Source organism: Sturnus vulgaris, chromosome 3, assembly GCF_052056855.1.
Source record: "Sturnus vulgaris isolate bStuVul1 chromosome 3, bStuVul1.hap1, whole genome shotgun sequence".
NCBI classification, from domain to species: domain Eukaryota; kingdom Metazoa; phylum Chordata; class Aves; order Passeriformes; family Sturnidae; genus Sturnus; species Sturnus vulgaris.
The window spans coordinates 85,192,862-85,216,829 of NC_142245.1; the positions used below are offsets into that span (position 1 = coordinate 85,192,862).

At 39.1% G+C, this 23,968-nt stretch overlaps 1 protein-coding gene across 1 annotated transcript in view; it reads right to left on the reverse strand.

The window, feature by feature from the left end:
- KCNQ5 (potassium voltage-gated channel subfamily Q member 5) overlaps positions 1-23,968 on the reverse strand; it is a 277,602-nt gene that overhangs the window by 22,554 nt on the left and 231,080 nt on the right. Inside the window, exons 6-10 of the mRNA XM_014870228.2 lie at positions 20,507-20,617; positions 18,525-18,620; positions 15,209-15,303; positions 13,647-13,673; positions 5,026-5,246 (exon numbers count right to left, since the gene is read on the reverse strand). Coding sequence (XP_014725714.1) covers positions 5,026-5,246; positions 13,647-13,673; positions 15,209-15,303; positions 18,525-18,620; positions 20,507-20,617 — 550 coding nt within the window. The remainder of the gene's footprint in view (positions 1-5,025; positions 5,247-13,646; positions 13,674-15,208; positions 15,304-18,524; positions 18,621-20,506; positions 20,618-23,968) is intronic.

Genomic DNA, 23,968 nt, shown 5'->3' on the forward strand with positions numbered 1-23,968 from the left:
GGTGCAAGAAATCATATATTTCCCTAGAGACTTCTTTTTAATTAATCAAATGAAATATGTTTGTAATATTGCCAGTGCTGGATGCTTTTGATGTTTTATTCAAAAAGCCACACAATGTCTCTAGGTTACAGTAAAGGCACAATAACTCATTTCAGAGCATGAGATGGTAAAATACAAATATAATAGGGTATTTTTGTCCCTCACAGAAAACTGCATCCACAACGTAATATTAGTTCATTAATTCAGCTGTGGTGGTACAAGACTGGAGCATGATTTAAGCAGAAAAGGTTCTGTTCCTCAGAAAGTAAGGTAAGCAGAAAACAAAACAGGACAGGAACACCATTGTAAAGATGAGATTTTGTGTGGTTGAGTCTCTGTGGATGGACACAAAACATACAGGGAGGCACAGGCACAGTGCCTTAAGCAAGGCATGCAATCACCTGTACTATTTAATAACTAACACAGACTCTGCCATGGGGTTGGCCCTGCTGGTGGGTATTCTCATGTTCTGGGCACCACTCCCCACAATCAGTTTGGCTGCAGCTTCCCTGTTTTTGTTAACAAGGACCTAAGCCATACTGCATGGGGAGGCCTTGGGGACAGAGGTAGCTCCTGGCTCACTTTATGTACGGGTGCAGAGGGGATTGTAGGTGGCTCCAAGGTCAGACAGCACCTTTACCTGTGTGACATGGCATCCCTTTGGGGAAGGCTCTTCCATGACCCTATATCATCCTTTTTAGGTGTGTACTTTGTAAAGCTTCACTATTTACCATTCTTGACTGGTGAAAATTTCCCTTTTATCTGCCTCATCCTGATAATTCCCTTTTAGGCAGATAACAGGGATTGGAAATACAGCATTCTGGCACCTTTGTTAATTTGTGCACAGTCCTGTCTTCAACAACATTTCTGGAAGTTGTGAACCACATGTCACCGGAGACTGCACAGGTATTTAAAATCACATTATGTAAGCCTTGATATTCACTTTTACTCCCCTGTGCCATTGTTAAATGCCCTAGAAAGCACCTCCAGTCAGGCCACCAAAGGCTTCTCTAACCATCAAACCTCTCTCGGGTTTGGATTCCATTGGCAAATGCACATATGTAACTGAAATAATTACTGCCGTTGTCAGACCCACTTTGTCAATGGCAATAAATGGTTTATAGGCAGTTTCAGAAGATTGTTACTAACTATAAGTAAAGACATTTGTGCAATGGTTTTGGTCATATTGTTTTAAGGCTGCTATGCCAAAATCCTTTTGGGAGATACCTATGGCTGGCTTAAGTATTTTAGTTGCTGCCAAGAAATTCTCCTTCTGTGATTTTAATACACAGTAGGGGAGTGCTAGAGTGTTTGTTGCTGGATAGTCTAAGAGGCAAAGGACTACATTTTCAATCTGGTTAGCCTTTTGGCTACCCCCATGAGCTCTTGTCTGGACTAGAAACCTCCCTTTGCAGGCCAGTTTCTAATTGTTAATGTTGAGTTTTTCCAGCCTCTTTCTGATAGTTTTGGCCCAGATTCCAGCCATGTCTTTACTAGAACTCAGTCAGCAGTGCAATGTCTCTGTATTGACCATCTATCTGCCTTAAATCATCCTCACATGTTAACAATTTTCCTTCCTCTGGGAGCCCTCTCCTTATATATTTGCCTCCTTTCTTTATTTTCACACAGAATTCAGTCCTCTGCCTATGCAGAACATTTACAAGTCCACATCCTATACAGTGAAATGTCTTCTGTCTTCTATTTTGGAAGAGCAAATTCATAGTAAGACTCTATTTTTTTCACTGATACGAACTTTTGACTAAACTGGGTATCCAGCACTGTGTTGTCACTGCCCCAAAGGTCTCTTGTAATGTAATTTCTTCTCCCACCAAACACCCTACAGAGATATGGGAATCACCAGAAAGACCAGCTGTTCAAGGGTACTGTTTTGTGCCCAAGATTTCACCCAGAAAAATTTGGCTTCTAGCTTTCACTTGATGATTGGCCTGCCAAAGTTATTAATTATTTGGCTGAGGAATACCTCAAGGAGGAAATTGGAGGATCTGGCAAGCAAAAGATAAGAATAATGTGCTGCAAATACTGGTTTTTTTTCATCCAGTGAACAATGCAAGATGTTCTAAATTAAATACATCATCTTGAGATCTTTTTCACTGAGTTGTCAAATGCAGAAAGCATTAAGCTATGAAAAAAAAGAAAGAAAAAGAAATCAAGGTTAGTAGTGCCCAACTTTTCCTGCAAAAGTTTGGGTAAGGCAGCAGGGAGCTGTCTCTCAGCAGTGAGTACACTGGACATCTCTCTAATCATACTGGTCCTAGAAGTAGTTGGATGAGGTCCCAGAATGGAAACTTGGCATTTGCCTAAAAGCTAGAGACAATGGAAGCTGTTCCTTCTGCCACAGATGAAAAATTGGTTGTATCTGTTGGCCCCAGTTCATAAGGGTGGACTGGTAGCTGGAAATCACTGACCAGGAAACAGGCTGTGCTCACCCTGAGGAGCGGGAAGATCTTCAAGGGTTTACGCACAGCAACGAGCACTCTGTTGTTGTTACTGTCTTTTATCTACTGATATACCCAAGGTGCTGTTTATGCCACCTTTTCCGTGAGAGGGAAACAATCAGAGGCTGCACGATCTGCTTGTGCACTTCGTTGTTATTGATGATGATATGTACAGGACAAAATAGGGGGAAATACTTCTATGATGAATAGGCTGATGAAAAATGAAACAGGTGCTTCAGTAAGGTGAAGACTGCAGAGCTGGGGCAAAAGTGAGCCACTGATACTCTGAGAGAGTGCTTAAAAAATTACTTTCTTCTTAGGTCACTTCCAGGCACAGTGTGAGTTATAGGGGTTTAACCTATGAAATTACTTCTGACGCAGTTTGGGAAAGATACTTGTGCTTTATAAGTGATAATGTAGTGATGCCTAGAGAGGCTGACCTGGAACAGAGACTAGACAGAGTTAAATGAACAAAATAGGTATTTACTGAAAGGCCTTAAAAGGATACATCTTGAGCAGTACAAGAGCCTGGCCAGGGCTACACCCAGGATGGATCCAAGATGGATCCTGGTCATGAGTTTTTACACTTTTATAAGTTTCGGTTCATCTACATATTGGGGTCAATTGTCCAATTACAGCTCCAGGTCATGAAGTCTCAACCCTGTGGCTTCCCCTCTTCCCTTCACTGCTGTTTATGCCTTTTGGATACTAGTTGTCCTTGATTCTCAAGCTAGGAAGGGATTTTTTTGTCTAACTACTCTGCGATAAGAAATTACTAACATCTAATATGAAGTTTCAGAGTTACATAGCAGGCAGCAGAGAATCTGAAATATATAAAAGCTAAAACCCAAGGCATCAGTAGGATGCCTAAGTTTAGACAGGGTAGCTTCAACCACTGTGCTACCTAGAACATTTGTCAGTTCCCATTGTGGCCTTGTCTGTGTCCTTCACGTCAGAGTGAGACTCAGGCAAGGTCACACAGCCCCTCTGATACAGCTACCATGGGACATAAGTCAGGGCCAGTGCCCCAGGATGGAGATAGGAATGGATAGCAGTGGATAGTGGAGTGGAGCAACCTGGATTGTATCCTAGTAGCTGATATACCCCAGCAGATCCCTGTGTCACAGGCAAATTCCGAATTTATGCATTTGAGACATCTCCATGGGGGAGGACTAGCCTGGGATGATGACCTTAGCAAATGCCGTTGGTTTGTCTTGGTTGCCCTCCAGGAAATGTTTATTTACCCAGGCTTTTCCTGAAGAGATCTGTTGTGTAGAACAACCTCACTGAGGGATGGGGCATTGCAGTTCAATGAGTATTTTGCAACCTACATGTTTGTGATAATATGTGCTCTTAAAAAGGAAGCAACATCAATGTCGCACTTCTGTCTAATTAGTCTTACCACAATTGTTGTATGTAGCATGCATGATTGCCATTGTAGAAAGAGGTTGTACCTTTCCCATTCAGGCAGGGTCACTGCATTCTGTGGTAGTCAACCAGTTTGTTTCTCTTGTTTTTTACATGGACGATACCACAAGAAAGAGCAAAACATTAATAGATTGGTAAATACTGGAATGGAGAGACCCAAAACAAAATCCACTGGGGCAGCAGTACCCCCAGAGCTATATGAGTGCACCTTTTAGTCCTGGACCCGTCCCATACAGGGGTCAGTTTCACCCGGTTCTCTCAGCTCCCTCCTGTTGGGAGGCTGCTGTCACCCAGTTTGATGCTCCATGGTTAGAGACACTGTCTTTGTTTTGGCAAGCTTTGTCAGATGAAGATCCTTGCCTGAATACTGGTTAGTTTAATGACAAATTGGACTTTATCTAGAGAATGGACTAGCACAGGAGGCAGCTTGAGGTAAAGGCTGGGCTGCCTGCTGCAGGTTCAACAAGCTGTTTTCACCTAGATCCACCTCTTTACATTTTAGGAGTGCTTTCTACATCCAAAATACCCTATAGAAAACAAAACATAAAAGCAATAACACTATTTTTACTTGCTAAATCTATCTGCCTTATCAAGAAAACCCTGTTAAAGCACCCAGTAGTGTATCCCTTGGTGTCAGGTGATTGCATGGCCAGTGCAGGTACTGGGACTCTGCCTGAGGGAGCCAGTTCTGCACAAGCTGTGCTCTTGGCTGCCAAAGGCACAGACAGTGCTGGCTGTGCTGTGTGGACCACCAGCAAGAGGCAGCAACTTTGGACAACAGCTGAGCTCAGTAGTGGGAGAGGGGCCATGACAGAGGAACTGCTGCAGCCAAACCCTGGGGATGCATTTAGTCCACTGTGATTTTTCATAGTGACCCTTTCCCACCAGTTGCTCCCTATGCACCACTGACATGATTTGTTATTAAAAATATAATAATATTATTGGGCTCTTTGAAGCAGTCTATTGCTGGCTTGTATCTCTGGCCCCAAAGTGCAATTCTTTCTACCTTCCTAAAATGTGTACAATCACTGTGCAAGCCTGCAGAAGTGTGAGCAGGCTGGGAGCAGCACGTAGTGGCAAACAAAGGGTGAAAAACTCCTACCATCGACCATGGGTTTGGGCTGGGAGCTCTTCAGCCGCAGCGAGGGCCTGAAGCGGGTTCGGTCATTGAAGCTCCAGCTCTTCTGCACTTTGGTTGGGCTGCCTTCGGTGGCAATGTCAGCACTTGGTGACCGGCGATCTCCGACTGAAGATTGCCTGTTTTTAATGCTTTGACCTCGTGGGCTGGCCATCCGGACACGCTCCTTAAAACTTAGCTTTTGACTGTGAGACAGAGAAATATATTTTATTTCATAGTTACTTAAATCCATTTATTTTTTCTATTGTATGATTATTAAAAATAATGTGTAAAAATCTCACTGGTATGAATCTGTTTCTTACACAATTTTATTTTCATTTAATATATTTCATTTGTGAATGGAACTGATCTGATATAATTGTTTTTTGATAGAAGCATTAGCATTGGCAGTCTATCATACAGTACAGAATAACCTTCTAAAGGAAATTAAAAATAAAAATAGAAACAATTTCACCCAATTATTATACATTAATCTCTATGATGTTTTTTTCTATTCCTTGAAGTTGAAATAGGTTTGTTTCCATCTTAGTCAGCCAAGCTCAGTGCATTTCTGGCCATATCTTCAGATAAACAAAACCAAAATGTATTTTATTGTTACTGCATGCCATGTAGTATTGTCTGGTTTGGTTTCTTTTAAGCAGGCAAAAATACTGTTAGTGTATATTCATGCTTTTTCAGGATTTGGCACTTCCAACATTTCATATGCATGATTAGTGATCACTCATATCCAGAATTCCTTGTTTGAGCATTTACTTGGACAAAACAAAACCAAAATTAATAAAATATCCAAGAAACAGCATGATGACTGACTAATGGAAATGTAATGATATGCTGTGTGCTGTCTAAAGTCATTGCTGAAGATGAAGCTAGGAGCTGACTATGTGCACGTGGTACTGGACAGGTAGAAGAGCCCAGCCAAGCTCATGACTGTGTCTGCTGCATCAGTGATGGCCCTGTAGTCGTATGGTTGACTAATTGTAAGGGGTTTTTTTTCCCCTGTTATGCCTGTAATCCTCCCCTCCAGCCAGCCAAATGTGGGATTTGTAGATTTTCTATTTCCCAGTGCTTAAATTACCTTTGCCCAAATCCTGTGGTCACTGTGACTATTTGTCTGTGCTTTTTCATTATTTAACATTTTTGCCTTTGTTTGTCCCTTCCTGTAGCAGAAGACACAAAGGGGAAACAGAGAAGGAGTCTGACACCAAGGTCTGGGAACCTTGTTTTATATGCAAGGTTAAATTCAATTAGTTGAGCAAGGGCATGGTCACCTTGATCAGTGGTCCTGTTCATTCAAGGGGAGAGATGATGAGGTCAATGCAGTGTCTGTTCATGGTGTGGTGTTACTGGGACTTGCAGTCCTACTGCCCTGATGTAGGCTTGGGGAGGGGGCTTTTATAACACCTTTAGCAAAGACTGTCTACCTGAAAATTCTGGTGGTTCTTGAAGACACTTTCTAGTATTCTCAAGGTCTTTGGATTTAATTTCAGCATGCCCATAAGACCTTTTGAACAGAAACAAATCCTGCAGATAATTAACTAAAGCTAATATGGACTATGAGGTTCTTGGATGTTTAACCTCCTGCATTCTGAAAATACAGTGTTAATATGAAATTATATGAAATAGAAAGTAGTTATAAACCTCTGTGGCTGTGAAATGTTGAGATAAATATATCTTTGTCCATGCATAGCAAAGCATAGCATTTCAGTCTGAATACAAACATCACTAAGAGCAGAAAGGATGCAGTTTGTTGCAGGCAACACACATGCTGGGATGCTTATAATGCGATAATTTTCAAGAATACTAAAAAATGAGCACATCAATAGAAAGATTATTAGATAAATGTATTTCCATATGGCATGTTGGATTACTTGAAAGAATACCTTTATGATAATTTCTCAGTGTAATCCCCTTTCCTTGTCCAAATAAGCAATTGTTGAAATAAATACATCACAGCGATGAAAATGTTATCTATTTCCATTGTAAATTGTTACCCAGTGCTGTGGCATAAGCAATACAAAAGACCCAGAGAACCTGGTATTTGAAAGAAAAGTGAGTTCCAAAATTTAACTTTGAATACAAATTACATTTTAAGACTGAATTCTATTTCAGCTCAGGAATCTTTTGCACTGTACAACAATGAAAATATAAACTATAAAATATTTATTAATCACATTAGTGCATTGTTATATTATACAGAATGAGGAAAAGAATCAAAAGTGACTTCTTATTATAGTTATTATTCCTACAAGTGTCCCCCTTTTTATTAACTCCCCTTATGGCTCAAACTGTACTTGGTATTGAAAAATGAAGTCAAATGAAACTGCTTTTTTTTTCCTCAAATATCAGCATTAAAAAGTTTCTGGACAGCTCTCTTCCTGCTGAACTAATAAAAATGAAAGGAAAATTGATAAAATAGCCATAAAAAACTATCTATATAAATAATATTTTTTTATAATCACATTAACTCCAAAATAAAAATGAAAATTTAAAACCAAAGTCAAAACAGCACATGTTGTTCTGTCAATTAATTTGTACTAATGAAAGCACTGGCTATCTTTAAATGATTGATAGACATGGTTATTTCATTTATAAAAGCTGAATGACACACAATGACTACTTAACCTGAATATCTTTAGCTCTCCAAAGCAGTGAGGTAATGGTGAAAGGAACAGTAGGCATTTTTTTCTGTGCTATAGACATTTTTCGAAAGTGCAATGCTGAGGATGAAAATATTAATGTAAACTGCAGCACTTATACTTTAAAAATCAAATCAAATCTGCTTTGTAGCAATGACAATGCACTGGCATGCCAAGGGTCCATGCAGAGGGTGCCACATGGTGAAGAGAAACACAGCCCCCGAAGGAAGCAGTTTGAAAACTTTCTTTTGCATCTTGAGATGCATACCCAAAGAGACTAGTTATAGCAGTTCTTCACTTCTTGGATCCCTGGTCCTAGTTTGAGACTGGTGGGAAATGTTCCTGAAGCCACTGGGTCCTTCTCAGCATAGGCATAAATTGTGTGACTGACAGTGGAGGAGAAAGGTTGGGAGAAGAAAGCTTGTGCTTGGGAACACACTATCATGGTGCTCTTCTATGTATGATAAATAACAGATCATGAAGGAGTAACTGAATCAGAGCACTTTGAGTGTACCCTTACCAGGATTTTCCTCAAAGTGAAAGTCCCTTTCCTTATAGGATAAAGCCTAGCTCCTGGTTCTGGATTCCTTGTTGCAATAGCAGTAGAGATGGTGTTAAAATTACTGAGCTAAGCTAATCTTACACCATTCAAGCATCTTTGGACATTCTGCGTTCAAATCAATAGCCACTGACTCCTTTAGGGCCCTTTATTCTGATTTAACGCTGGTTGTATCAGCACTGCCTTGTGCGTGCTAAAAATCCTTCAAATCTTGCAAATCCTGGCCTATTATATATTTCTCTTTCACCTTTTCTTCTCTCTTTTTACATGGTATCCAAATAAATCCCTTGAATCAATGTAAATCTGTTAATGACCATTGGATATTCATGCATCTGCGTAAGTATTCACAAACTTTAAGTTGGGTGTTTGTCCAAAAGGCAAAAACCATGAAAAAGAAACAGGAAAATAAAATTGCACAAGTTACTAAATCAAAAATAAATGACAATGATCTGAGACATCCACAGCTACATTCCTTTAGATGTATGTTTGTCAATAATTTTTTGTAGTTTATATGACTGATAATTTAGCCCAACTGGCTGACATACATTTTTGCTTCCTATGACAGTCTTCCCTGGCCTGGTCTCTTTGGACCTATCACTCCTCTATTCTTGCAGGTTGAAAGCTGTGGAATGTATTCTTATTGATAACACTCCAACTTTGAAGTATCTTTCAGTGGAGATCAATTACAACTGGCAGCTGTAGAAAGGGAAGCAAAATACTTTTCTGTATTTGTCTGCCTTCTGAAAGGTCAGTTGTAGGATCTTATGACTCATTCCTCTCATTGCATGCCCAAGACGCTCACTTCCCTAGGATAGCAAATGACTTTCTATTTTTTATTTCTTCGTTTTCAAATTCTGCCTTTGCCACCTTTGATTTATGAAGGAATAGGTGTGTAGAGACACTAGAGGTCACTGTAGCTTCACTGCAGAGCGAATGATCACTTTTCTGCTGGTCTAAATGACTACTCTGGGTGAGTTTGTTTTAACTGACAAACGCATATAAAGCTCTGATCGCTTTGTCTTCCACGGACCATCTCCCTATATTTTATTAACTGAGCATCTCTTTCCATCCCAGTCCCACGCCCCCATTTTCATGTCACCTTCCTACGTTTCTGGTCAAGATAAACTTCTGCTCTGCCTCAGCCTCAGACCTGCAGCATTACTGCTTGCTACTGGCCACAATTTACACCTTGTTTTTCAGCTTTTCATACTGAGCCAATTGGTGGAAGAAAGACTAGGAAGAAATTGAAATGAATCAGAAATAACTGGAGAGTCTGAGAGTGAGGAAGAATGATTTGAGTCTTGTGACAGAAGCTAAAACTGGCAGAAATTATCTCGTATGGTAAACAACAGCAAGGAGATGCACATGCCAATTTTCAGCAGTTAACTATCATAAATACAGGTGTTGGTTCTTACTGAGCCTACAAATACTTTTACTGAAATTAAGCTAAGTTGAACAAATGCAAATACAACGGATAATTCTGTGAGACATAAAGTTCAAACATTCAAGACTTTGCCACCAGTCTCATGCTAGGACCATGAACTCAAGAAATTTAGTGCTATATCTCATACCTTCAATAAGTAGTAACAAGAATTTCAGGTCACAGTCCATTATACTTCAATTGTCAAACAGAAAGAGTAAATATTCAGGGTGTTTGTGTGTTCTTTCTTTTTCCAAAATGATTTCTAAATGAAGAGAAGCTATTTTGATCCTTATTTTCTGTAATTAGTTTGTACTTCTACTGTCTTTTACATTATTTTTAATAAGTAAGAAAAAATGCAATCAGCTTGAGATATGAATCACAGGCTTCTTCCCGTAAGATTCATTTATCTAGGAATTACCATTTTTGGTAAGAGACACAATTTCCACAGAATTCAGCTGAAGCAGATGCTTGATTTCACATGCATTCCTCTACCTTCCAGTACAGGATGCAGGCACATCATCCACAAGCTGTGTCCAAGGGGATTCTTCTCAAGAACAATTGCACATTTTGACTGTTGTAATTGCCTACCATGTTATGGCTTAATATTCTCCACTAATTATTAGATGGAGAAATCAACTGCCATGGTTATAAAAATCCTCTTGGACTTGGGGAAATGGCTTTACCCAAATATTCAACCCCAATTTTAGACTTCCATAGGGTAATGCATTCCAAAAGTTGAAGTCTCAGGCAGAGAAGGGGAATGGGGCTTCTTAAAACCGCGGCGTGCTGCACACTGCAATTGTCTGGCTGGATGAGTTTGAAACCACTGGTGTTGCTGCCATTGTGTTAATGGCATTGCAGGCAGTAAGCAAAAAGGGACTTACAAGCACTTAAAAATAAGTAGGAATTATCACTTGGAGAAGTAAGGAATTTTAAAGCACTAAGGAGGGGAAGTGAATGAATCATGCACCTGATGTTAGTTGGCATTCTCAAACATCATGTGAATAGGCAGGATGCTGAATACCTATGTTTCCGAGGGATGTACATCCTGAAGAGCTTCTGTTTATTACTACAAAGCTTACTAGGAGTGAGGGGAGATAGAGGACTCTGTTACTAAGCATTCCAGGGCTAGATAAGGGGTTAGGTTTTCCACCTCAAGTTAGATTATGCATAATTGGCAATTTCTTTTTTATATGGTGCATGCAGAGTGCTTACATTAAATCTACTTTTAGAAACAGATATAGTATAGGAGGTGAAAGAACTCCATAATATAATTCACTTGTTTCCCTCAGAACAGGGCTGAGTTTTTCCCGAAGATCTTATACTGGCAAAACTGTTCCTTATTGCACCAGAGAGAATTGTCAGAATAGGGAATGCATATTCAGCCTCATGAGTTACAAGACTGGATGGGTGACATTCATCCTTTGCAGACACCCAGTGCATGTCCTACACACAGTTTAAGACTGATTATGCTCTCTCTATGTCACAAGATTCATCAGTCTTGATCTAGTTTCCAGCACAGGAACTATTTCAGCCATGTTGTATAACTGAACAGAAATAAATACTCTTTGTTTTTGGTGTGTGCAGGTATTAAGAATTTAACATATAGGCTTTTAAAATAACTTGCACAACTCTGGAACTGATTTATGGAAATATCTCATTTATAGCCTGGATACACCAGAGAGGTTGTCTACATCTTTGTAGGTATTTCTCCTTGAAAAATGATTAATTAGAATACTTATGTGTAAAATTTTGGGAAATACAACATATATATTTTTAATAAAATCAATCTGAAGCTACAGCCTCATAAGCACAGCTCTCTCAAATGCATAGCAACATTTAGTCACCTAATGAAAGACTGTAGGTCTATACATTACCAAACGCAAGAATTAATTTCTGTAAATATAAATAAATCTGGTAGGAAAGAAGGTAATGAACTTTTCCCTAACACAATACAAGCTTTTCTTCACTATTATTAGAAGGGAATATAGAACAAAGAGCATGTTCAGAATGCAATCCAATGTACTACTTGTGCAAACATGTCTTCATTTAAAGAGTGAAACAAGAAGAAGCTTTCTTAGTTCACATAGCATCCCATGCAAGTCACTTAGCATCACAGTAAGAAACAAGTTAAATACTCAAGGACAGTTATCTCAGAGTACATTGCAGCAGTTCTCATTTACATCTTTGCCACAAAAGACCACATACACCACATGTATTTTAGGTGATACAAACATACGGTGATATATCAGCATAAAAGCAATAAACAGCCACTGGCAAAACACACCTTTTTTTAAAAGGCACTGAGTGGTCTGTCGGGTTTTTGCTGTAGAATATGATCTCAGAAGTTAACTAGTTCATTTTTACATATACACAAATTTGCAGCAGTGCACATATTAGTTAAGTGATTCTGAAGGAGCAAATATATTCCATTCAGTGAAAATAAAGTAAATAAATCTGGCTAAATTGTTGACTTCTTCTAAAGCCACAACTGTTATCACTAATATGGAGAACATAACATGGTTTTCACAGCTGAGTGTTTGGGTTTGGTTTTTTTTTTCATCTAGTTTCCGGTTATTGCAAGTAAATTTGTGTCCTTTAGTGCTTGCAGGTACAACTGGGAATAACCTCTCTCCTCTGCACAAATCCCAGTTTTAGAGGGATGTACTTATTTACTAGCAATTTGTGTGTCACCTTTAAAAAAGTCAATTTTAAATGCTGCTGTCAAAAGACTAGGAAATACAGCTGGTGAGTGCAAGAAGTTTGGATCAGACTGTAATAATTTAATGAGATCAATATGTTGCTAGCAAGCCTGTGGAGGTAATGTATACAAAAAGTCCCAGAACTGCCAGAGCAAATCCTGTCCCCTTGAGTTACAGTGACACTAACAGCAGTTAGATGTGCTTGCAGGAAAATGTTGTAGTCAGGTGCCAGAGGAGCAGTCTGAGAAGTGGAATGGGACATGGGTAATTGATGTGAAGATTTTCATCCCTGACTGAATAACCCAGAAGCATTTGTGAACCACAGTACAACTTGGGGATGGATGTATTTCAGGGGCTGATGTGTCATCAACACTTTTTTTCCTTGGCTTTTCAGCATTTTGTGCTGGGAGGTAAAGTCTGCTATTGTTTGAGTGTGCTGATACTGCAGTGCCAGCTGCCAGACACCTGCTGATTCCCATCCCTAACGAGTTTCTGAGATAATTTCTCTTATAGCCACTGAGGCCTTTCCTGTCCCTAAGGATTTGGGCTATCAGTACAGCAAAGCAGCATTTTCTCCCACTGCCTTAGGAGAGCTTTATTTACCCAGACAGGATAGCCCTGCCAAGGCTCACCGCTGCCAGCTGTAGGCAGTCGGTGCTCAGCCGGGATCTCGGCTGGGTGAAAGCCCACCTGTGCTCCCGGCTGACAGCAGGGGCACCTTCTTCAGCAGAGATACAGTCTGGCTCCTTAGGATGGGATAACAGAAAAGTTAGAACATGTGGATACATGGCACTGAGGAAGCCTTGAGGATGCTCCTGCAGGGCAAAGGTGACATCCAACTAGCCCCATCAAAGGGTCCTCCCTGCAATGGAGGGCTGGTGGGCTTCTTCACATCACCAAATTAAACTATGTCTGTAACTTCCACTGCAATTCCTGCATCGATTTTATGTCAGAAGCTGGGGCCATGTCCTTGCCCAGGAGCTGGGTCTGGGAAGGCTGGTCCATTGGCTGCTCTGCCACTGTTCAAACTGAGCCCCTCAAAGCTACAGCATGTTAGATGTGTTATAAATAGCCTATTTTTCCCATAGAAAAACCGTGACAAAGAAGCAGATTTCAGTAGCATATGAGTTTCAAAAATTCCAATTTGTGATTATTATCCATCAACTGTTGCAGTTCATTGAACCTACTGTACAGAACCCAAGACATCTAAAAGCCATTAGGAAACAGCAATTTCACAGAGAAAAGAAAGAAAAGAAACTACAAACCTGCTAGAAGATTCCCCTTGTTCTTTTCTTCAGGTCAGGGAGTGGGAGGGAAAAACATACTTGTTATGCCGATAGTAATCACATTACTTAATTACAGATGATGTTATATGTATGATAAACATAAATGGGTATGTTAATTGGTGTGCGACACACACATTACATTGCAACCACAAAAACATTCAAGCAAGACTTATAACTACAATGCTTCTGGAAAAGAAACTTTTCAGATTTTTTAACACATGCATAACATGCTTAGTACATACCACTGCAGACTGAGTTGGCAAAGCACTTAGGCAAAATGCATTGCTGACACATACATAACAGAAAGCTGTAGTTTCTTATTAGATAAGTTATTTCTGGTAAATAAAAAGGGTCAATTTTAGGATAGCACAGCAATATGCTTATTTAAAATAAGAAGTAGATGCACTTTTGAGGGACATTCATGTTTTGGAATATTTTATGTGGGATACAGCTTCATTATTTATGTAATTTTCTATCCATCCATTTATACTAATGTTGCTTTCAACCTGTTTGTATATGTAAAATATCAATACTTCATGTAACTTTTAATCTAAAAGCTCCTTTTAGTGTGGAGCAGTTTGGAATTACAGTTATGGTAATGGATTACTTACGGCTCTGTTCTTGTCAACTCTTTGAAATTCAAAGATCAGCTTTGGATACCCAGCCAAACTTCTTTTTGGCTGAGCTTTTTGGCACACAATTACCTTTTTACTGTCATGTGGATGTTCATCACCCAGCTTTGAGAGAAACCACTAATTCTCTTGCACTGTCTGCAATTAACAACAGTTAAGATGCTTATCAGAGCTTTCCCATAAGGCTCTTAGCACTCTCCTTTTTGATCTTTATCAAGTGTCTTTTACTTCCTGATCTGTGCCCTGTATTGAATCAGTCAACTTTCTGCCTTCTGCTAAACCTTTTACTGAATTTTTGAAAAGTATTGGGCTGCCAGTGCTCTGGGAATTCTCACCCAAACTAGGATATCAATTTCCTGTCTGCCAAATGGTGACAACAGGTCTTTTGAGTCATCTTCCACTGTCTGTATGTATGACTGCGTATACAGTTTCTCCTGAGGAAATACTGAATATATCAGAAGTCATGACAAAAAGGAGCAAATTCTCCAGTGCATTCACCTGCAAAATACCACGAGGCACTCTTTCTTTGGAAAGGTAGATCAGCAGCTACAGCCTTATCCACAGGCACAGGCATAAACATACCACTGAACCAAGGAACAAGCTCTGCATGAAACTTAATATTTTTCTCCTTAAGGATAATTTGGAATGAGGTGAATCATTAACTGTGATGCATGAGTGGGTTGTTGGGGAAATGCTTCTAATGCCTGTGCATTTCTAAGATAAATAGCAATGATTTGTATTTCTTCCTGGGCTCCTACGTGATATTGATCTGATTTGTTAGTTGAAATTTTTAATGAGAAGACTTGAGAGGACTTAAGACAACAAGCCAAGACAAAACAGACAAATACTAGTTCTCTATAAGCTTGAACAGACATCAAAAACAGCACCAGCTGCCATATTTGTACCTACTTTGTAGGGCTGCAGGTATGCAAGGCCTTCAAATGAGGCTTCCAGGTAGCAATAGAAACCGATTTCTCATCAGCAGCATAACTACGCCATACACACTACGTGCAGGATATATGGTAAAAAAAGAAAAAAACAAGGCAGGAGGGAGTAGGGGATGAAACAAAAAATTGAAAAGCAAATTAGTAACCAATACAAGTCATATCTTTCTCTTATCATTCATAGCACTGATACATGCCTGAGGGGAGGAAGAATACTTTCATAATATCGCCATGTGGCTGCCACGTTTGTTCGGCTGGCGTCGGTAGAATAAAACCGCCAGGAAGCCTGGTATGGGGAAACAATAGAAAAGCACAAAGGAACCAAGAAAATGAAGTGACAATGCCACCACACTGGCTATGGAGTGAGGAGATTTTGCTCAGACCAGGATGTGCTTGGTTAGGTTGATTCAGGAAATACCAGTACAAACCTACCAAAATTTTTTGAATCCCAGTACACCTTATGCACTAAGATAAGAGTTACTGGCTCTGTGAAAGCACCAGAAGATATTCAGATAAAGGTGTAGAAAAGCATTGCAGTGATTTATTTGTGACAAGTCCATAGAGGATAACCACACAAACTTGCAGTCTGACGTAAAGAAAGTGTCATAATACATTCTGCAAATCATAATGAAAACCAGACAAAAAGAACTTATAAGAAAAGAGAAGCATTTTCTGTGGTTTGAAACACTGTTAAATGTTTAAAAGCACAACATGAATAAATTCAAAGGTGAGTGACCAAAGCATAGCATTGAAAATGTATCCATTGTTTAGATTTATAGTGCATGTAGATAGTAAGATGAGCCTTGGTTCTACAAGCTGGGACATGTTCCCTGATGTCAGCATAACTATATTAATTTGTACTAGCTGAGCATCTGTGCTTCCTGTATATTGTCAACCATTAAATGTCATCTAGGTACTCTTGTATGGAATCTAATACCCTGAGTTTTCCTACTGTGTATCTCCCAGAAACACATCCAGTCTTCATTAACAGATGGAGAACCTGTTACTCATTTTGAAAATTGCTTCATTGCTTGTTCATTCTCGTTGTCAAAATTTTCTGCATTATTTTTAATTTGAAACTCTTTGGTTTTGGCTTGTAGCCAGTTACTTGTTATGTTTCTGTCTGCTACATTAAATGGTCCAGTAGGTTCGAAGACTTCCTCTCTGAGCTCCTGTGTTCAAATAATTCTCACACTAAATATTTCTTATAAGCTAAAGAAATTGAGAAAAGTATATCCATATAAAGCATTTAACTTTTCTACAGCTATCTTTAGGCCAGGTAAAGGCTCTAGCAACAGTCTATCTGTGGCAACAGATGAGTTAGCACAGATTAATTCTACAGCACAACTGTTAAAACTAGACATTATCCTGATAAGCTAGAGACAATTTAAAAAAACCTGGGCACTGTTACAGTATCCAATGATATGCAATTCAGACACATCCTGCATTTATGAACATGAAATTTTCTTCAGTCCTTGACCCATTTTTTCACATGTTTTATTTGCTTTCTCTAATATTCCAGTCTCACTTACAAACTGTAGATGTTGAGCTGATATATAGCATATTAGTATGAGCATCAACTACACTACTGCTGCTACACAGTGGTAATATCAGTCTTCTCCTTGTTATGTTTATGGTTCTGTATCTAAGAACTTTAACAAAACCAGGTGTAGTAACATACTGGGAACTTGTATGAAGCCTTTGACCCTTCTTTCCCAGTCTTTCTCCTCTGTATTTTTCATGCTCCATCAAACCCTTTCCCGATTCACTAATACTGGGATAGAGACATCTTGTAATAATCTGGATTCACTTTCTAGATCAAGTTTTGTATTTGTTGTATTAAAACATAAGACAGTAATCCTTTCACCCTAAAAGTGACCCAGATCATCCTTAGTTTTATTCCTGTGTTCCTGTTCTCCTATTTCCTATTCTGCCAGGCCTTGTGCCTTCAGAAAGTATTTCTATCAGCAGTTTTATATTAATTTCTGGACCACTGAAAGTGTTGAACCTCTAAATGAACATGTAAATGCTGAACAGCCTTCATCATGGGATCCCACAACAAATGTCTTCCTTTCACAGTGATTTTGCCCACTGAGAGTCACTCTCCAAAATCAGGCAACTAGCTTCTCTTAAGCTATTTAGCGTACTGTCTTACTAATATTTTGGTTGAAATAATAATAAGAGCTATATCCAAAACCTAAATCTATTATGTGTTTCCTCTGGCAACCAAACTTGAAAGAAGTAGATTAGGATATATGTGTTAGGAAATATGACAAACTGTCATTCCAAACTAGACACAAAAGGAGTGGAATTATTTTTGCTAATTATTCTAACAAATATTAAATATGAAATATTTAGGATTTAATAATAATTGAACAGTAAAAATGGAAAATATTTAAGAATGCTTCAAAGACAGTCTGACATCTATTTGTACTTAGCATGGAACTCTAGCATATTCATGCTCAGCTTCTTTATTTGGATTTATTATTTCAAAAACAAAACCCAGCATACATGGCACACATAGAACACGGCATCCCAGGAAAATAAACTGGGACTCTAGGAGAATATATCCCCCCTTTTTTTTCAGTGCATCAAGTAGAGTAAAGCTTGGTGCAAAATAATTCTTTAGAGTATTTTCTCAGTTTTAACTAGGACTGAAAGTTAAGTAAAAAGCCAATGCAAAACAGCTGCCTAAGACACAACATGCCACTTTTTGTTGATTTGCGTCACGTCAGAACAACTTCAGACAATTTCAGACATTTTTAAGTTGTTAGTGCCTACATTTCCAGCTTTGGAACTGACTAATAGTGAAAGCAATTCTTTGGGCAGGACACTTTTCATCTTCAAGTGTATCACTCACTGAAATACTCTAAACCCTGTAGTAGATGAAAAGTAGCTTAATATAGGCAAGAGTGCTGTGCTATTAGTTGGGTTGTCTAGGGATCAATTCCCTTTTTCCAAATAGCTTTCTGACTGCAGGCATGTATTTGGCATCCTTTCCTCTGTTTCTTTCACACGGATAGAAGAGCAAAAACTACACTCAGAAATGCTATATATAGTTTGTCTTGATGATCTTAAAGGTCTTTTTGAACCTAAATGAATCTGTGATTCTGTACAGAATTATGGCAACATTTAGCAGTCACTGAACACAGTTATTTAATGAAACTAACTGATCTGTTAAATATTATTTCCACAAAGCTTTCCAAACTGAAATAATAAGACTTGTTCCAATGTGTACTTTAAATCATCTGTGATTATCTTTTTGGTGATTTCCTATTTACCTGAATTAGACTTGCAGCTGGATTCCTTCTTTTCTCAAAGTGTTTCTGACGATGCTGTTCCTGCACTTTCAATGCAAATCCTGAGCCAAGGATGCCCTGCAATATAGTTTTATCAATGTGTGGGTAGTAATAGACATCATCAATTACAACGATTTTTGTGAAGAGGTTACATCATATGGTTGCTTCAGATAACACATTTATGACCAGTATATGACAGTAGAAGGCACAGAAGCAATTCCCCTTTTCCTGGTGAAGCAGGAGATACTTTACATAACATCTGTGGTGCTACCAATGACTACCCATCCCACCCATTGCCTGGGTTTCTGCTACACTATGTTCCTGCAACTACCAAGGCCATAGAGATAGATATATATTTATAAAATCAAGCAGTGATGTTCAGAGGAGCTTGAGTCACGAATGAGGAAATGACCAGCTGACAGATATGCCAGATATATATGGACATCAAAGTCCACTTCTGCAGTATTATAACTTTCAGTTTTAGAAAAGTTAGAAAATGCATTTCTTCTCGATCTTTTCCGTTAAATAATACCCATTGTTCATTCTAGAGGCTATGAAAAAGCTAATTATGAAACTTCTCTTCTTTAAGCCTTTTACCTTTGAGTAAGATAAATTTGATTCTGACTGAATAGATCCAAGGACTGAGGATGCTTTCCTTCTTGACTTGCAAGGAATGTAATACTTTTGCTGGACATGTCAGCATTTCATTGTAAGGAAGAATATTTCATTATAAGGAAGAATATTTCCATGGATATCTTGGTCAGGATAAAATACTATAAGAAGTGCAAAAGTTTCCCACATACCTCTTGTTTTATAGACAGATTCAGCACAGAAGTATTTATGAGTAAAAACTAGTATCAGTACATAGATATGACACGAGGAACAAAAGTTGTGGCATCTCTAATATGTGAAGGTTTTCATTTTTTCATTGTAGTGCTGCTAAGACTAGCTTTCTTGTTAGTGGTGACTAGGTGACAAAAGGAATTAATTACAGTAGATGTCAATAAATGTCAAGGATTCACAAACAGGTAATGGGTTATAATTACAATGCCTTATAGTATGTCAAAGATACTGAAATACTCTTTGTAGCTAGAGTAAGAAATATATGCAGTGCACTAGATGAATTAATGCTTTTGACAAATGCTGATTTTTAATCTTGGTTTATCTATATGGTTGAAAACAAATGAAGTATTATAACACTCATGGTTTATAGTGATCTATAGATAAAAGTATATGAGTATTAAAATATCAAAAGACATTTTGACTGGAGACAATACAAAAAATACAAATGCCACTTCTCATTTCATGGTTATTCAAAACTAATTAAAAAAAAGATTGACTCACAAAAATGAGAATTTATTTCTGAAGCTACATGATATTTCAGTCATTAGATAATTCCCATTTCCATTAGCCTCTTGAGCATTGATAGAAACAGCTTAAATAAACTGCAATATTTATTTATAATTATTCACATAAAATGATAGTTGCATCTTTTGCATTCAATAACATTAAGTATTAGTTGATTTAAGGTCTTCTACTACTCTCACATGGCCATACAAAACAAGCTATTAGAAATACTTAATTTTTTCACTATAAGTTAGAAAATCATATAATGTGCTTTTATTTTTGTTTTGTTTTGAAAAATTTGAAAGAGAAGCAGTAATATATGTTGAAATTCGAACCAAAAGGAAGGTTTTTCAACTTTACACAATAGTATATAACCTAATTTAGGGTTATTTCCCAGATTTGTCCATGCCAGAGAAACTTCTCAAAACTAAAGCAATGACACCAAACCTTTTCTTTGGATTTTGGATAGTACTTCAATAGTGTTGTTGCAGAGCAAAAAGCCTTAAACAGTTGTTCTACATGTAGACAGCTTCCTTCAGCTTTTTGTATCAGAACAGTGGCAGGACCTACCTACAGAAGTTTCTATTATTTTTTATGAATTTTGTAGGCATACTCACAGCAGGTAGTGCAAAGAAAGAAATGCCAAGTAGAGCAAATCCTGCAGAAAGCAACCTTCCAAGCCAAGTAAGAGGAGTTTTGTCTCCATAGCCAATGGTTGTCAATGTGATCTAAAATGAAATGAATGAATAACATGGTTTACCAGAAGTCACTGACAGATTAGTTGCAGATTATTTACATTGCATGAAGCAGCATTTCCACTAATTAATCCAAGACATCTGAGTCGTAGAAATGTTTCTAAAAAAATGAACACAAATATACTAACATTGACACTTTTCTGTGAAAATGTAATACTGTTTATGACTAAATAAAACTGAGATAAATAATAAATGTGAGAAAAAACACTTAAATAAGCGATAAGTTTAAAAATAATGAAAAACTATCTTGATCTCAAATTTGAGGCCAATGGTAGGAAATTATGTAAACTAGGCAGAAAAAAAAGTCTTTTCCATAGATGTGAAGGTGTTTCATTTATTTTCTGCGGGAAAATATAACTGTATGTATTTATCTAACTAAACAAATATAAATTACACAGAGATAATACTGGAAAAATATAGGAGGGAAGAAGTTGATGCTTGCAGATGATATAAGATCAAAGGAATTGCAAGAAGCAGCTGCGTTTTTGCGAACCCATCAGTACAATTTGAAGTGCATTATCTTCTGAAACACAAAAAAGACTAATCAAAAGCTGGGAGGAACTTTAAGTAAAGTTTCTGGTCCTTTCCCCTTCCTCCTGACAGGCTCAGATACACCTACATCACTCCTGACGTGAAGATCCAGAGGTTACCACGGAGCAGCAGATGCAGAGATACCTCAAGCTGTTGGACTGTGTTAACTCAGACCTACCAGTGGTCCCCAGAAAGGGGAGGCAGCTTTTAGTGCAGATGGGCGGGCTCATCGACAACTGGCCATGGGCAACGTGGCCACTGAGATAACGGTGCATGGCTGGGGCTCACTGAGCTCATCTCGAAGGCAAAAGATGAGTCTGACCCAAGGAATTGCCCTTCAGGCTACCCGTGGCCCAGGAAGCACACCAGTCCCATACCTGGGGACAGGAGTGACAGAAGAGGTGTGTGTGTGTGCTTTCACAGAGCTCAGACCCACGCAGCTGCCTGGTGCAGGCAGCTGGAGGAGGTGTGGGCAGAGCGGAGATTCCCGAGGGCCGGCCGGGAGGCTGCGGGGCGCGTGCTCAGGCAGTGGCACACCATGTTAGAGGACAAAGATAGACAACAGTAGGCTGAATGCCAAGGACTCCAGGGCCTGTCGTTAGGGAGAGCATGTGCATGGAGAATTATTTTACATCGTGTACCAAATGTGGGCAAGTTCAGGCTTAGCAAATATTCTGGCAGCAACAGATTCTTCAGGAAATTGCCTTCTAGAGACATTATTTTGCTTCCAGCTTCCTCAAAGTTCATTCCTAGGCAAGACGGCCAAAACAATTCTATTTAATGTCAGGGTCACCACGGGACAAAAGAAGGAAAGTCTTTTGGAAGTAATTAGATTTCAACTATTTAGGACTCTGTAGATAGTAAACAGTGCTTTTAATTGCTCCCATTGTTGGGAACAAGCTGAGAGTGTAATTTACCCTGAGAAAGCCACAGAGACTAAGAAAGAGAGATGAATTCAGACTGCAGCTGAAATTTCAAGTGGTTATCAAGTCTCAAGTTTTGTAACACTAGCCTGGTCACAGACACACCACCTTACAGGTGCCTATCAGGTCTCACTCTTCCTTGCTCCTCTTCCCTTCCCTGCCCTATCTCCTCTTCTGAGCCTTTTCTGGACTCTGTGGAAAGCCAGTGCCACCCAGGAAGGGACAGAAAATGATCCACATTTCTGCGTGGTTTGTTTCTGCCGCTTTGGTCCGTTGTGTCAGCTCACAGACGTGCCTAACGAGCTCCAGAGCCTGCACAAGGCAGCGAGAGACTGAGATGGAGTATGAAGGAGGAAGGAAGATGAAGATGCAACTCTCTCTTTTCTGGCAGAGATGAGCTGGTGCAGCCATGGTCTTGGTCTGGCAGAGGGGATTGATTTGTTTGCTGAAGAAGATAATCACAGCTCTTCACATCAGAGGGCAACTGCAGAACAGTTTGAGGCTATTAAGAGCCCAAGAGGAATGAAACACTTGAACAAATGAATCCCTGAATAAAAGTTCCTCAAAATTTGCTTCCAGGCCAATTATTGCAAAGCAGTTTGGAGTTCTGGAATGAGCCACTTTCTTGGCTTCCATCCAGATCCCTATCTCTGACAGTCACTGGAAAGTACAGAGATATCTCCTGTCTGGGCTGATGAGAGGGAAACAGAACCAAGCGTCATCTGCATATTAATGATACTGCCACCGAACTGTATTCCAAAGAAGTCAGAGATAAACTTGAACCTTTGGGACCTGACATCTGAGAGCAATCCAAAACCAGGAGCAGTCACACAGAGTGTATCTCTGGAATTTCTCCAGAGAAAATAACAAGACCCTATTAAAGCCTTTCCCTCAATTCTTCTAGGTACTAAGGACTTAATGGTATCAGTCCGTGATTAAGAATATCAGCGGCTTCTTGCTCACTTTGAGCTATTTTATCTTAGGATGGTCTTTACAAGGGTGTACAGGTGTCAGCACCATGCTGTACTGTCTTACTCAACACTGAGCAAAGGGGGTTGATCTTCATTTTATACTACTCTTACCACACAACTACAAAAATGTTTTTCTGGACAACTTCAGGGTCAAGTTTGGGAATAATCCACTGCTGTAAGTGCTGCTACTGAGTGACTAAACCATTGGCCAGGCCCTGACTGGCACAATCCTGAGATTAAATTAACTGAGCAGGGTGTGAAAAATGACTGGATGTGAAAATTTGACAACATAAGAAATTTCCAGACATCACTGATAATCACGTGAGAAGCAGACAGAAGTTACAGCTAGTATTGCGTGGAGTAAGAAAGAAGTGACAAAGTTCAAAGGTAACTCATCCTATCCTAAAATGTAGGACATGGGCTTGTCTGAAAAAAAAAGTCTAGTACCACCAGAGATGTACTAGGATGTCTGAACCGGGACCACCCACAGGAGAAGCAGCAGACTGTCCAACAGACCTTTGATGGTGCTGTATGCCTCTATGTTTAAGCAGCTGAATCACACTCCTGTATGGCTAAATGAGCTAGCTGAGTCCTGTCTTTTACACCAGATGCAAACCACTCAATTTGGGTTACTTCTATAAATGAGGAGTCTGGACAAAGTAGCCAAAGTAGGTAGTGTCATCTGGCCAGGCTCAAAACTCACAATGATGATAGAACATCTGTTATCTCATTGCTGGAGCTAATAAATATGCTAATATAAATGAGGTAATATAATAATGAATGTGATGATATGACTTAGATGACTTCAATTAGATGAGATAGGACTCAGGAGGCCATTCTCTACCCTAATATTTCTTTCTGATGTAATTTTATGTTCTCCTAGCAGTACTTACCTTTTG